The sequence below is a fragment of the Squalius cephalus genome (genome assembly GCF_949319135.1).
Source record: "Squalius cephalus genome assembly, chromosome: 20".
NCBI lineage: Eukaryota > Metazoa > Chordata > Actinopteri > Cypriniformes > Leuciscidae > Squalius > Squalius cephalus.
In genome coordinates this window covers 33,958,184-33,972,358 of record NC_137141.1, presented here as the reverse complement: position 1 = coordinate 33,972,358, position 14,175 = coordinate 33,958,184, and the positions used below count along the sequence as shown (strand labels likewise).

Below are 14,175 nucleotides of genomic sequence, written 5' to 3'. Positions count from 1 at the left end.
GACACACACACACCCTTCAGTGCGCTGAGCTGAGCTGCAGAAACACAAATGACACACACGCAGACAGACACACACAGACGCACAGTCACAGACAGACACACACACACACAGACATAGATGCTCTCTTGCATTAAAGTCACCATGCACACACAAACACACTCTTGAATTAAAGTCACCATGCACACACAAACACACACACACACACTCTCTTGAATTAAAGTCACCACACACACACACACACACACACACACACACACACACACACACACACACACACACACACACACACACACACACACACTCTCTTGAATTAAAGTCACCATGAAATCAAAATTGAACATGAATATTGCAGTGTTTACTATAAATGATTTATCAGTGCACATCATTATTTTTCCTGGTAATCTTGAATCAGAATGACTTCCTCTCGCAGCTCTGATGATGTGGGCGGGGCAACCTGTCACTCACATGAAATCAGCCAATAGCAAACCACAACCATCCAATCATCCAATCAATTCCCCACAGACACAATCAAGCCCCGCCCACATCTGTTCTTGCTCCAGAAGCACTTCTCTCGGATATACGGCACAATAGAGGAGAAAAGACCAGCGCAACTTCCATTTCATGTAGACTTTTAAAAAATATTAAATCTATATTTTCAGCATCATTACTCCAGTCTTCAGTGTCACATGATCTTTCAGAAATCACTCTAATATGATGATTTGATGCTCAAGAAACATTTATGATTATTATCAGTGTTGAAAACTGTATTTTTCAGGATTCTTTGATGAATATAAAGTTCTAAAAGAACAGCATTTATTTGAAACAGAATCTTTTGTAACGTTATAAGTGCCTGTTACTTTTGATCGATTTAATGTGTCCATGCTGGAAAAAAAATTCTTTAACCCTTGTGTTATGTTGGAATTCTGTGCACTCCCCTTATGGTTCGGGTCAAATTGACCCTAATTGGATTCAATACAATTCCTCAAAAATCACACTATGAAAAACAACAAAGATTCAGGTACAAACTGTAAACTTTTAATATCAACATTTGTCAAATATTCCAAAAAATATATATCTGAAGATATGATTTAATGAAAATGTTTTTTAACCATTTTTTAAAACTGTTTTGTTTTGACAAAATTTGAATGTACATTATATTTATATATATTTGTATATACAATTTTTTTTTTTTTTTTTGCTTAGAACATTATAACTGAACAATTAATCAATTAATCTGAGCTAATTTTTCCTGCTGTCTATGTCAAAGTCTCAGTATATTTCAGACATCTTGAATATATAAATGAGAGCTTATTTTACTATCTGTCTGTCAAAGATTTTCATTTGTAATTTGCAATTAATTCTGAACACCATGATTTAGCTTTTTCAAGTGTGTTTGGTTTGGGTTAGAGCACTTTTAGATACACTTACACTTTAGAACTGGAGTTGATGCCCTGACATACATAAAATAAATGTTTTTATTTTTTGTCTGTACAGTTGCTTTTGAATAGCTGACTATGATGGTCAAATTGACCTGCGAACATCACAAACGTAATAGTAATTTTGTTTGTATATGTCAAAAAAAAAAAAAAACACCAGCATGTTGAAACCTTGCATGCATGTTCATGATGATAAATGCGAAAAAGTCACAAATATCAAGAAAAAAAAAGGTTTAATATTATTTCAGGTAGCTTGAAAAAATAAATGATAGGTAAGTTTTACCATCTGTGGCTGACAAAATATTTTTCTGTATTGAAATAAGTGTGGAAAATCAATTTTTTTAGCTTTATAAGGTAGTAAAAAAATAAAATAAAGTGTAACCAAGAAATGTTATTATTTTGGGTCTGTACAGTTGCCTTAGATCGTTAAAATATGCGGGTCAAATTGACCCGCGAACATCACGAATGTAATAGTAATTTTGTTTGTATATGTCAAAAAACACCAGCATGTTGAACACCAGCTTTGCATGCATGTTCATGATGATAAATGAGAAAAAGTCACAAAATATCAAGAAAAAAAAAATAGGTTAACCAGTATTTCCAACAACTAGAAAATCTAAACAGGTCAAATTGACCCGCAACATAACACAAGGGTTAAAAAAAATCTTTAAAGTGGAGTGAAACTAGAGTCAAACTGGTTTCTGGTCAGTAAAATACAGATTTCCAGGTTCTTACCTTCTCCCATCAGGCTGTTGTCGTGAGAGCCGCTGGACTCTCCTCTCATGTCCCTCGCACACTGAAACACACACACACACACACACACACACACACACACATCATGAAATCACCTGAACAAACACAAACTTTACTGTCCTGACAGACTCTGAGGAGTTGCATGTACTGTAACGACATGACTAGTCATAAATGTGCACTTCTCATGATCTTTTGATGGAAAGTTTTCAGCTGAAATGATTAAATTAAGATTTGAAGGCAAATTAAGTTACAATTACAAATGTGTCAAGTCAGCTTTATTTCTAATTCCCTTTATATGCATCTGTATTGAAATGTACACTACCAGTCAAACGTTTTGGATTAGTTAATGTTTTTAAAAGAAGTTTCTTCTGCTCACCAAGGCTGCATTTATTTGATTAAAAATACAAAAAAAAAAACAGTAATATTGTGAAATATTATTATGATGTAAATCATCTGTTTTCAATGTGAATATATATAGTAAAGTATAATTTATTCCTGTGATCAAAGCTGAATTTACAGCATCATTACTCCAGTCTTCAGTGTCACATGATCCTTCAGAAATCACTCTAATATGAGGATTTGATGCTCACGAAACATTTATGATTATTATCAATGTTGAAAACGGTTATTTATACATTTTTATTTCAGGATTCTTTGATGAATAGAAAAATCAAAAGAAAAGCTTTTATCTGAAATAGAAAGCCGTCATAATATTTCATAATATTATTGTTTTATTTTTGAATTTTTAATCAAATAAATGCAGCGTTGGTCAAAAGAGACTTCTTTCAAAAACATTAAAGATCTTAGCGATCCAAAACTTTTGAACGGGAGTGTATATTCACACTTGAACAAAATACAAACCTGAACAAGATCAAGATCAACGGAATACACCAGAACAAATATTAAAGTTGTTTGATAAGATCTTTAAATTGCCGCTGCGCCTTAGACAAATATTGTGTTATGGCTGTTTTCTGCTCTGATGTGCCAGTGCGTTGCGATGAATGTGTGTGTGTGTGTGTGTGTGTGTGAGACGCCTGCATTCCTGCCCCTGGATTTGCTCTCCGAGTGGAAAAACTCCTGAGTCTTTATCAGTGCCGCAAATGGAAATTCCTGCCATTCCATCAGACGGAGTGAATCAGTGTTTTCTGCTGGATCGTGTGTGTCGTACAGGAGACCCGGACGAACGTCAGCGGACTTTAACACTGAAACCCAACCGAAACTTCAACTTGACCACTTGTTTACCTTTGGCAAAACATTTTTTTTTTAAAAATCCCTGAATCCAACAGGGAACAAAGTCAAAGCAATAACTTGTGTTTGCAAGGAAACTTTCAGCGAAAACACACACACTCAGGTCTTACATGTATTTCAAATTAATTCAATTGATTAGACAATTGAACCATTAAAACGGAATCCAGAAAAATTGAAAAAAAAAAAAGAAAAGAATTTGGGAAAAAATAAAACGGATTTCTTAAGACTCTAAAAATGTCATTTTTGTTAAGCTTTTAATAATTTTTTGTTGAATTGCATGTTTCCTGATTTCCATTAATTAATTAGACATGCTTTTAGATTATTAGATTTATTTTAACCATTAAAACGGAATCCAGAAAAATTTCAAATGAAGAAAAATGTAATTTGGGGGAAAAATAAAAAATGTAAAATGAGGAAAAAAATTAAAATGGATTTCATGGTGCCCAAATTTTTTTATATTTTTGTTGAACTTTTAATAAATTGCTGAACTGTATAAGTTTCATGATTAATTATTTATAAACCGGATAATAAACGGATTTCATGGGGGTCCTGAAATTTTAATTTGAAAACTTTAATAATTTTTTGTTGAATTGTATAATTTTACTGATTTCAATTAATTACAGATGCTTTTGATTATTACGTTTAATTTAACCATAAAAAAAAAAAAATAAAAAAAAAAAAAACGGAATTTGGGGGGAAATAAAACGATAAAATAAAACTTTCATACATTTTTATTTAATTGTAGGAATTTCATGATTTCAGAAATAATAATAATTAAAAAGTAATCCAAAAAAAGTACAATTTGGGGGAACAGAATTTAGGGGAAAAAAATGGAACAGAATTAGAGGAAAAATTGCCATATTCTACACGACATCTGTGTTTTACATGTCAAAAACAGGGTTGAGATCTCAAATAGCTTCACTAATCTTGAACTAATTTGATTGTAACGGCGTGGAGAGCCTTTGCTGGCTGATTCCCATGAGCCTCTGTCTTTAACAAGAGATCAGAGCCGCCGAAGTCTTCCAGGATTAACATCCACAGTGTTCCTCGTGTAATCGCTGCGTCTGAACTGACAGCTGTGCTTCTGAGACGAAGCCGAGATCACAGACGCCATTATCCCACCGCGGAGAACACCGGCACTTTCTGCAGGAGAGCATCTCACGGAGGAACCTTTTCCCAGTTCCTGAACTATTGGCAGAAGTTCACGGATTTTGGCGTGTTCGCACCGGAGGAACTAGGAACGATTTCAGTTCTAGGAACTAATTTAGCTCCTACTTCAGAGTCGGGTCTAACGGTGCGTTCAAGTCCTCCTGGGAAGTTCGTACTTATACGAGGTGGGAAGTCGTGTTTACGAGCGTTCAAGTCACTTTCGTCGGAGTAAGATGGCGGTGTACTTTCTCTTAATTAATTACACAAAAATACAGCAAGGTTCCTAAACTCTAGATCTAGAAAATGAAGAACAAAGATGTGCTTTGGTTTTTTAATATTTTTAGTTCATTTATGAAGCCACTGCAAACTTTATCGTTACATATTACATTGTTATTTTATAATGCTATCATATTCTGTGCAGGCAATTAGCTTACTTCGCTGTAAATACAAAAGCCTGACAATATCACTGCTAAATACCTTTAAGTTAATTATTTAATTATTCGCAACGAGAATACTTTTTGTGCGCAAAAAACACAAAAATAACGACTTTATTCAACTCTTCATTTTCTTCTGTGTTTCTCTGAGTGAGTTCACGTAGTGTAACAGCGCAGCGCTTCTGGGTTGTACGTCAGAACGGAGGCTCACTATTGGCCGACGCTGGTCATGTGTGTGAGGCTGGCCAATAGTGAGCCTCCGTTCTGACGCTGCGCTGTTACACTACGTGAACTCACTCAGAGAAACACAGGAGAAAATGAAGAGTTGAATAAAGTCGTTATTTTTGCGCACTAAAAGTATTCTCGTCGTTGGATGAACTTAAGGTTGAGCCACTGTAGTCACTTGGACTATTTTAACGATGTCTTTACTAACTTTTCTGGGATGGCAGATCTCGATTACCTAGAAGCCTATGGAGGAGTGAGACTGCTCTCAGATTTACTCAGAAATATCTTAATTTGTGTTGAAGATGAACGAAAGTCTGACGGGGTTGCAACAACATGAGGGAGAGTAATTACTGACAGAATTATCATTTTTGGGTGAACTAACCCTTTAAACGAAAATGCCGTTTTCAAATGTATCCGGATTAATGTAGACGTAGCCTCAGCCTGTGTGTGTGTGTGTGTGTGTGTGTGTGTGTGTGTGTGTGACCGATCCCAACATTCAGGGAATGAATGCAGGCCGGCTCTCCTCTATTTTGCATTTCAAACAGATGAAGTGTGCTGACATGTAAATGTCCATTTGGTTCAGGAAGCGAGGCAAAGTCCATCTGGAAAGCTTTTGTTCCCACAGCTGATAAAACGTGCTCTCAGAAATCTGACCCTCACACACAGGTCTGGGATTTGTCCTCTAACTGAAGACAGATGCATCCGTATAACATGGATATTAACAGTGCCATCTTTTCTTTTCCACAGCTGATCAAAAATAATGATTTATCAAATCCGCTCAGAGCAACAGGGGGTGTACACTTTTGCACATAGCATACTGAGCGTAGACTACACTGACCAAGTGAATAGAAATATTTTTAAAAAATCAACTCTAGGCTGTAATTTGTTGCAAAATAACAATGCAACACCCAAAGAGTATTTTGCAATGCATTGCAAAAGATCCTGTGAGAAGACTGAGATGGAGCTGCGTTTATCACGTGACCTCGAGAGAAGATGCACGAGAAAACCAGACGCTAACGGTTGAAAATGAAGGGTTTCATTCTGCATTCCTGGGGAATTGAGGAGGATTAAATGAAATCTCTGATGAGAGGGGGGAAAAATATTGAGATAAACATACTCAAGAATATAACTGGGTTTGCATTCATTAAAAGAAATGAATAACTTTTGATGAGACTTTTGCATGTTTCTCCGGAGAAAAAGATCCCCAATGTCGGAGTTGAGAGAAGAGATCTCAACAGCATGTTTCCATTCACCTATTATATGCACATTTTGGGATTTGCATTAAAAAAAGCACTGTATAGAAACGTCAATATGCACATAAATTTAAAAAAATTAAGATTTTTTTTTTTATCTGATAAGAAGACATGCGCATAAACTACAATGGAAACGCAAGTGTTCATTACTTCAATGAGCTCATGGTTTCTGCCTTTAATTATTGTTTAAATGAATCCATTTTTAGCTAACTATGATTTTTGTATATGTACATTTCTGAATTACATAGCTTAGACATTTACCTCTGATAGCAGATCACTCTAAACTGTAATGTAGACTCTAATTGTAATGTGCATTTTCTATAAAGCTGCTTTGAAACGATGTGCATTGTGAAAAGCGCTATACAAATAAATGTGAATTGAATTGAATTTACTGAATAAATCCCTCAAACCTCATCATAGGCTGTGATTGGATAACTGGACTAACCAGTGGACCAATGACGTTGCAGCATCTCAAATGTTGGTTTGGTGTTTCTGAAACGCTGGTGTCGAAGTGTGTGATCAGAATGATTTGGTTTAATTCCCTCCAGAAGCGTCTCACACACACGAGTGTGTTCCCGAACACCAGCATCCGAACGCTAGAGAACACGACAGCGTTTACTGTGTTTCATCTGACGCTCTGAGACACACTCATTTATGATGGAGGGAAAACAGCCGATTGCAGAAATTTACATTTTTATTACTGATATTTTGTGCCAATCTCCCAGGAAGTGATTTTGTTCTCTTGAAACACATACACGGCTTTATTCGCAAGCGTTTATGCGATAGTCCAAGTTAAATTCGCAACTCTGGATGGGACACAGCTAATGCCTGTACTCAGATTTGCAATCAAAAGTCATCAAACATTTCATATCTACACTCTTAAGCCCTATTCAGACGGGATTAACTTTACAAGGGTAGATGGAGTAATGTAATTTCACCACAGGACGTCTGTAATATTAATGGCCAATTCACACGGGATAAGAGATCTCAGTAAACTAGCAGAAGTGGGAGAGTAACTCGATTTACACACCGCCGTCACTCCTGTCGTCATGTGTGTGTTACGCTGCTTCCTGATATCACGTGCACAAACACATATAACCTATATTTATATATATAAAACTGTCCAGTCGAACGATGTATTAATGAACTTCAGATTGGATTGTGTTGGTAATAGGCACTAATGCTAAAAGATGTTTCGTGCCTCTAGCAAGTGCTGTCGATCTTCTCTCTGATGTGAATGGTGTGTGTGAAACACTTGAGTTTTGCCACAGACTCGTCCCAGAGTCTAGAACGCAACTGATGCTTCTTCAAGCGTCTCCATACTTGGAAAAAACACGGAAAACTACTTTAAACACGAAATGACAAAATATTTACAGCGGGTCTATTCACACGGGATCAGTATCACCTGAGGTCATTTTTCCTGACCTTTTACTGAAGGCAGAAGTCGCCGTAATCTTTACTGACATGATCACTGAGATGCACATTCGGACGGGACTAAAATCACAGAGAAGCTCTGGTAATTATTACTTTACCCCACCTCCCCATGTTACACTAGTCCCGTCCGAATAGGGCTTTACTGTGTGTTATTCCCCCTGAGGAATATTAGGGAAAACAAAGATAGCAAGATGTCATAAGCAACAAAATCTGCAGCAAATAAACTGAAACTTGAAATTTGCTGTCATGCATTGCATAGTTTTGTGAAACCTTTCAAGATTATCAGCTTTAGAAACCATGCATTCTCATAAACGTACGAGACACAATCTAGTGACAATTTCCAGACTCAAAACAGGCCGTACGCTCTTTCATTATCACTGTGTATTTATTCTTGGGCCATAAATAAAAGCCTGTCAGCCCTACAGAAAAGCCTCCCTATCCAATTCCCTCCGCTTTCTCACACACTACCAAAACACAAGGTGACAATTACTTCCTCAATTAAAACACTTCCGAAAGGCATGCATGCACTCCCTAAAAATACTCTCCTCTCTCCCGACGCTGACCCCGCGACCCCACACCGTCTGCGGGACCGATCCCTCGGGACGCCTGGATCACTACAGACCGGCTGAGGGAACGACGGGAGTCACGAAAACATCAACACGGTTAATTGGCATGTAGGGGGACTTACTGGAGACACAGTTTTATTATTGCAGCTGTTTATCTTGGCTGACCTCGCTCATAGCCTCACCCTCACAGAGAACGGTACAGGGAAACGTATTACTCAATGGATTTACAAATCAGGCAGAAATGGTTGTTCGTGCACCAATTGAAAAGCATGCATGCATACAATATTTTGGTTTTAATTGTTAATTAAAATAATCTAGGGATGCATTATATATCGGCCGCCATATCGGTTTCAGCCGATATATGTTTATTTATAACGTTATCGCTATCGGCCCGATAAGAACATTTAGCTGATATATTAAAGCTGATTAATAATGGATTATTTCCTTCAGCTGAGACGCTTCAGATGCGCACTGTTCAACATGATGGCTTTGAATTGCTTGAAATATGATTGAAAATGACTTCAAAAAGTGCAGCGCAAAGTCTGTCATATAAGCTACATAAAATTATAATGAGAACATCATAATTGTATGTTTAGCACATGCATTGTAATGGTGAGACTTTCGTTTTTGTAATCAGGATCTCAAAAATTATATAAAAATTTGGATTTAGATTTATCGGCCAATATATCGGTTATCGGCTTACAAATATAAAGAATTATCAGTTATCGGCATTGCCCAAAATGTTCATAGCGGTGCATCTCTAAAATATTACATCTATTCATTTAAAATAATGCAGACAATTGTGAAAATGTAAAGAAAAATGGGGAAATACAATATGCATTAGGCTAATATTATTATTTTTATATGTGCAAATTAGAAACATTTTACCTGCTTTATGATAATTATGCCAATAATTTTAAAAATTAGGAACTTTTTTTGCATGCAAAAAAATATAAATCTTTATAATATTTTATAAATCGTTCATAGGAACACTCCGGGAACTGTCGTACGTTCAGATTTTGGACAAATCTTTTATTTTTATTTTATTTTATATTTTTCAAGAGAATGTAACAGAACAACAAGGCCAATCAGAAGCCTGGAAAAAAAGGTTATTACCGTTCCGGTTCTGACGTCACAAATAGTTTCTAAAAATCTTCACCCTGGCAGGAGTTTTCCAGAAAGTTTGGTTTCGGTGACCGGATGAACGGCCAAACCGCTTAGAAAAAGCAGCGGTTTTGAAAATCCTCATGTTATACACGTGAAAACACTAAAAGTTATGCATGTCATTTGAATATAGCACCATGCCATTTAATCAGCCAATATTTGGTCATTTTGTTGAATGCAGTACCCACAATGCAATGCACTAGACTTGTCCTAGTGTGACCAATGAGCCAGGTGATATAAACTACAATTTTTCTTGACTCATTATTTGATCAGACGTGATTTTTAGACAAAAGCGGATCAATGCAAAACACACTGTGTTCATTTAGGCTAGTATTCGTATTCGAGCACTGCAGAACACAAGCACAAATCATGGTCATCTTTCCCAGAATCCCGTAAAATTTGCTCATAAATGGTGTAGAGAGATGGTGCTGGGATAAGATATCTTCCCATTCGAACACCCAGAAGCTCTAGGCCTATAAATAAACTCTACACACACACACACACACACACACACACACACGTGCTCGTGAACCCGCGCCAGCTGCCTGTAATTGGTCAATGATCATTTCCTGAAGAAAAGCAGAAACACATTTCACTGCAGATTCTCTCTTGAAATACACCTCACACAATCCGCTCGCAATATCCCTTTAAAACCGATCTCAGCCGGAGGCTCTGGACTCCTAAAACTGCTCAATTATTTTGCTTATTTATCTTGGGAACGCTCTAAATTCTTAGTTTAAAATAGTCATTTTCCACAAACTTGTCTATATTAATGCTATTTTTAAGATTCCTAACTTTGTTTTGATTTCTCCTACAATAGTTTTACATGCATCCGAGGTCAAAAACACTTTAATTTTCTCATAATCTCCACTACAGGATCAGCTCTTTTCTCTCAGTGTCTGAAACGCTCCGATCAAGGATTCAGTCTCTCTAAGCTCCGCCTCTCTCAGAGCTGCTCTGCTGTGATTGGTCAGATGGCTCAGTCTGCTGTGATTGGTCAACCACTTACAGTGCGTGTCGGAGAAAAAACGACCATTAGCATATCTGAATTACAACAGAAAAGTACCAAAGCACACCTTGGTATAGCACTATGTGTTCTCAGACATGGTACAATGGTAAAACCTTGTTTTATTTTAATGTACTATGGTAGAACTATGAACTACGGTATTCCAATTGATTTTTCTGGCGAAAAGAATACATAAATGAAGGAGAAAGCCAAAATATGAAATGTCACAGATGTATTTACTGAGTAATTCACTGTTTTGTCGAGGGGGTTAAAATTACAATTTTCACCCCCCAAATTACAGGGGTGTAAAAATGACTTTAGAAAGATGGCAGCATCATTATTTTATTTCTACACAGAGATTGATAGGTCTATTAGTGAAATCTGTTGACTTCAGCAATCTTTGTTTCATTATATGCCAACGGTGAGCGTTCAAAAATGTGGAAAAAGCACTTCTTGTGTATTTAACTCCAAGTTTGCATGCCTGAAACTCCAGAAGTATTAAAGATATCTTAATATCCTTTTAGATTCTGGTTCTTAAACTTTTCTTTTGGGATCTTCATTTTAAAGTCCCTCGATGGATCAATCACAGAGATATGGAGATCTCAATGCGGCTTCATGAGTAAATTGGTCAATTGTGCACATTTTCAGAAGTCGAAAACCAAATGTGGGTCACTTTACATACAGATGATGCTTTTTTTTTTATATTATCAACACAATTGCACAGATACCTGAGTGGCATAAATACTGTTTTTCCAAAGTTTGCTTGCATATAACTCAAAAAGTATTAAAAGACATCTTAATATCCTTCTAAATTCTCATTCTTAATAAACTTTTCATTTGGAATCTTCATTTTTAAAGCCCTATATGGTTCAATCCCAGAGATATTGGCATGTCAATGCGGTAACATGTACGAAACTACGTATTTGCACTCATTAACTAAATCCCTTCTTCCAAATATCCCTAAAACTGATTCAAATATAGATTCTAATGAATACACATTTGAGAGCAAGTTAATTAGCATCAACTTGATCATTTTCACTGTATTTTTGGCACTCAGAGAGGTAGCTTATGTTGTATACAAGTGATTTAATAGGGGAAAAGATAAATTTCTAGTTTCAACATTATTCTTTAGACATTCCCGTGTAAATGCAATAAGTGTTAGCTGTGTGCAAAGTGACCCACATTTGGTTTCTGACCATTGAAAATTGGTAAAATTCAACACATTGAACATGGAGCCACATTGAGATCTCCAAATCTATGGGACTGAGCCATATGGGCCTTAAAAATATATGGTTCATATATTGTATATATTGAATTTCACGCCTGGAGCTCTGCCACAATAGAAGACAAAGAGCTTCTTCTTGAAGATCCATAAATCTCTCCGTTCAGCGTTCAGCTGTTAAACTTCTACTTGGACAAATAACCCCACTAACGCTGTTCCCTTGGGGACTTTTAACCCAGACAAGGTCAAAGTAAAACCCTGACCCCGTCCAAAAACAGTGTGAGCTTTGCTGCGCTGGGAAACTGAATGAATGATCAATGAGAGTACATGGTAGAGACAACTAAGTTGCACACCGAATAAACTCTCAGGTGAAGCTGACTGGCATGTTTTTAAATGATGAAAAGAAACAAGAACTGACTTTTTGATTCACAAACAAACCAGACATCACAGTCAGTGCGCATTTCTTTAAGCACAACATAAAAGATTCAACTATAAAACTTTTATTCACTTCAAAACTTTCCGTGACTTTTCCATGCATGGAAAACACAAGATTTTTCCACTATTGTGGGACTTTAAAGCATCCATAACCACAAATAAGCAAACTAAGACCAACACAAGCAGAATTTAGGAGTAATATATAAGATGCACAAACATTTCACTAAATCAACACCTCATCATTTGTTAATCAAAGCGCTGTAAGTCCAAACCTGATCAAAGTTCAGCGTTCAGCTTCCGTAGAACAAATGTTCTCTTTATCAGAGACACTTTTAATGAGCGTAATGAAACAGAAACCACTGATGAACACACAATATTAACAGGCCAAAAACTGTCAGTTCATATCTGCATCTATGCAAGAAAATATTTTCCCTAATTTGGTGTTTTGGGTAAAAAATAACCCGCTTGTAAATCTCTCATTATGCTTTATTACCACCAAATATTCTTTCAATTAGCACAAGTTTGATATTTCTTTTTGGATCTGATTGATCGTAGGCCTGAGTTTTTGAGTAAAACCTGTGCTGATTATAAGATTAAGCGATTGAGTCCAATATGTGGTGGTAATATAGCATAATTAGAGACTTGCAAGCAATTTAAAATCCATCTATAACCAAGCATCTAAATCTTTTTGGGAAGTTGTCATACCCTGTGTGAACAAGTCAGTAAGCTTTAGTCCAATGTGATACTAGCATTTTAGGGAAAAAGAAAAGCCTCTACAGGTCAGAATATAATGGGGGTTTAAAAAAAAGGTTAAAGAGGGGGTTTTACAAAAAAAAAAAAACAACTGAAACTAAAAACAACATTTTCATCTGCAATCAACCATACAGAAACTACAACAGAAACTGGTCCTTGATACTGAACCAAAGAACCTTTATGTGTAACTTAATGATTAAATCAGCAAAGCAAAGAAACAAGCAGAAAAATAAATAATTACTATTTAACCACGATGTTTTACATCAGATCATCCTCCAGCCTATATCTCCATCTTGATCTCATTCACTAAAAGTAATTTTACAAATTAGCATCTAGCACTTTTTAACAAAAAAACGTAACGTTAAATGTCATTAATAACAACACGCGTCTACAAACTTCCAACATGATATTTTCCCCAAAACAAGACACGAGGACCGCAGAAACACTAAACACACACAAAGAGCTCCTCAAATGTACACATACTGACACTAAAAACTAAGAAAACGATTATAAACAGCTTTAGCTAGTTTTGCAGAACTCTGCGCGCGTCCTCGCACCATAAACAATCTTTAAATGAAGGAAAAAACACTTACCGACTGAGTTCCTAGTTATTAAAGACGTTCTCAGGTCATTCGCACCTCGCAGACAGTTATGTATGTATTATTTTCACCGGCTGCAGGTCTGAGAGACTTAATATGGTCATTTCACACGCAGCACTGCACTGACTGACTTCACTCTGAACTCAAAACCGCAGAAACAGAGGAATGATGTGAGGTGGGCGTGGCTTAGCGACAGAAAGTTGGTTAGAATGAGTGTTTAAATAATTTTTTTACATTTTGAAATGTTCAACTTGTTGCTTCAACTCGGTATCTATTAATAATTTCAGTGTTATTATTCATCTGAAAATTATTGTTCAGGTTACTCATGAAGCAAGAGCGCTTAACGGTCCGTTACTTTTCATAGCGCTGTCGGGATGGACCAATCACATTCGATGATGATGACTAACGGATTATCATCGGTGAGTGTTACTTTTCTCAGCGCTGTCAGGATGGACCAATCATATTCGATGATGACTACAGATTTGTATTTCAGGTACT

General features: G+C 36.4%; 1 protein-coding gene across 1 annotated transcript in view; it reads right to left on the bottom strand.

The window, feature by feature from the left end:
- LOC307148544 (pleckstrin homology domain-containing family G member 3-like) overlaps window positions 1–13,817 on the bottom strand; it is a 62,784-nt gene extending 48,967 nt beyond the window's left edge. Inside the window, exons 1-2 of the mRNA XM_079854152.1 lie at window positions 13,672–13,817; window positions 2,172–2,232 (exon numbers count right to left, since the gene is read on the bottom strand). Of these exons, the coding sequence (XP_079710278.1) occupies window positions 2,172–2,220 (49 nt within the window). The 5' untranslated portion in view covers window positions 2,221–2,232; window positions 13,672–13,817. The remainder of the gene's footprint in view (window positions 1–2,171; window positions 2,233–13,671) is intronic.
- Window positions 13,818–14,175: the final 358 nt, after the last annotated feature.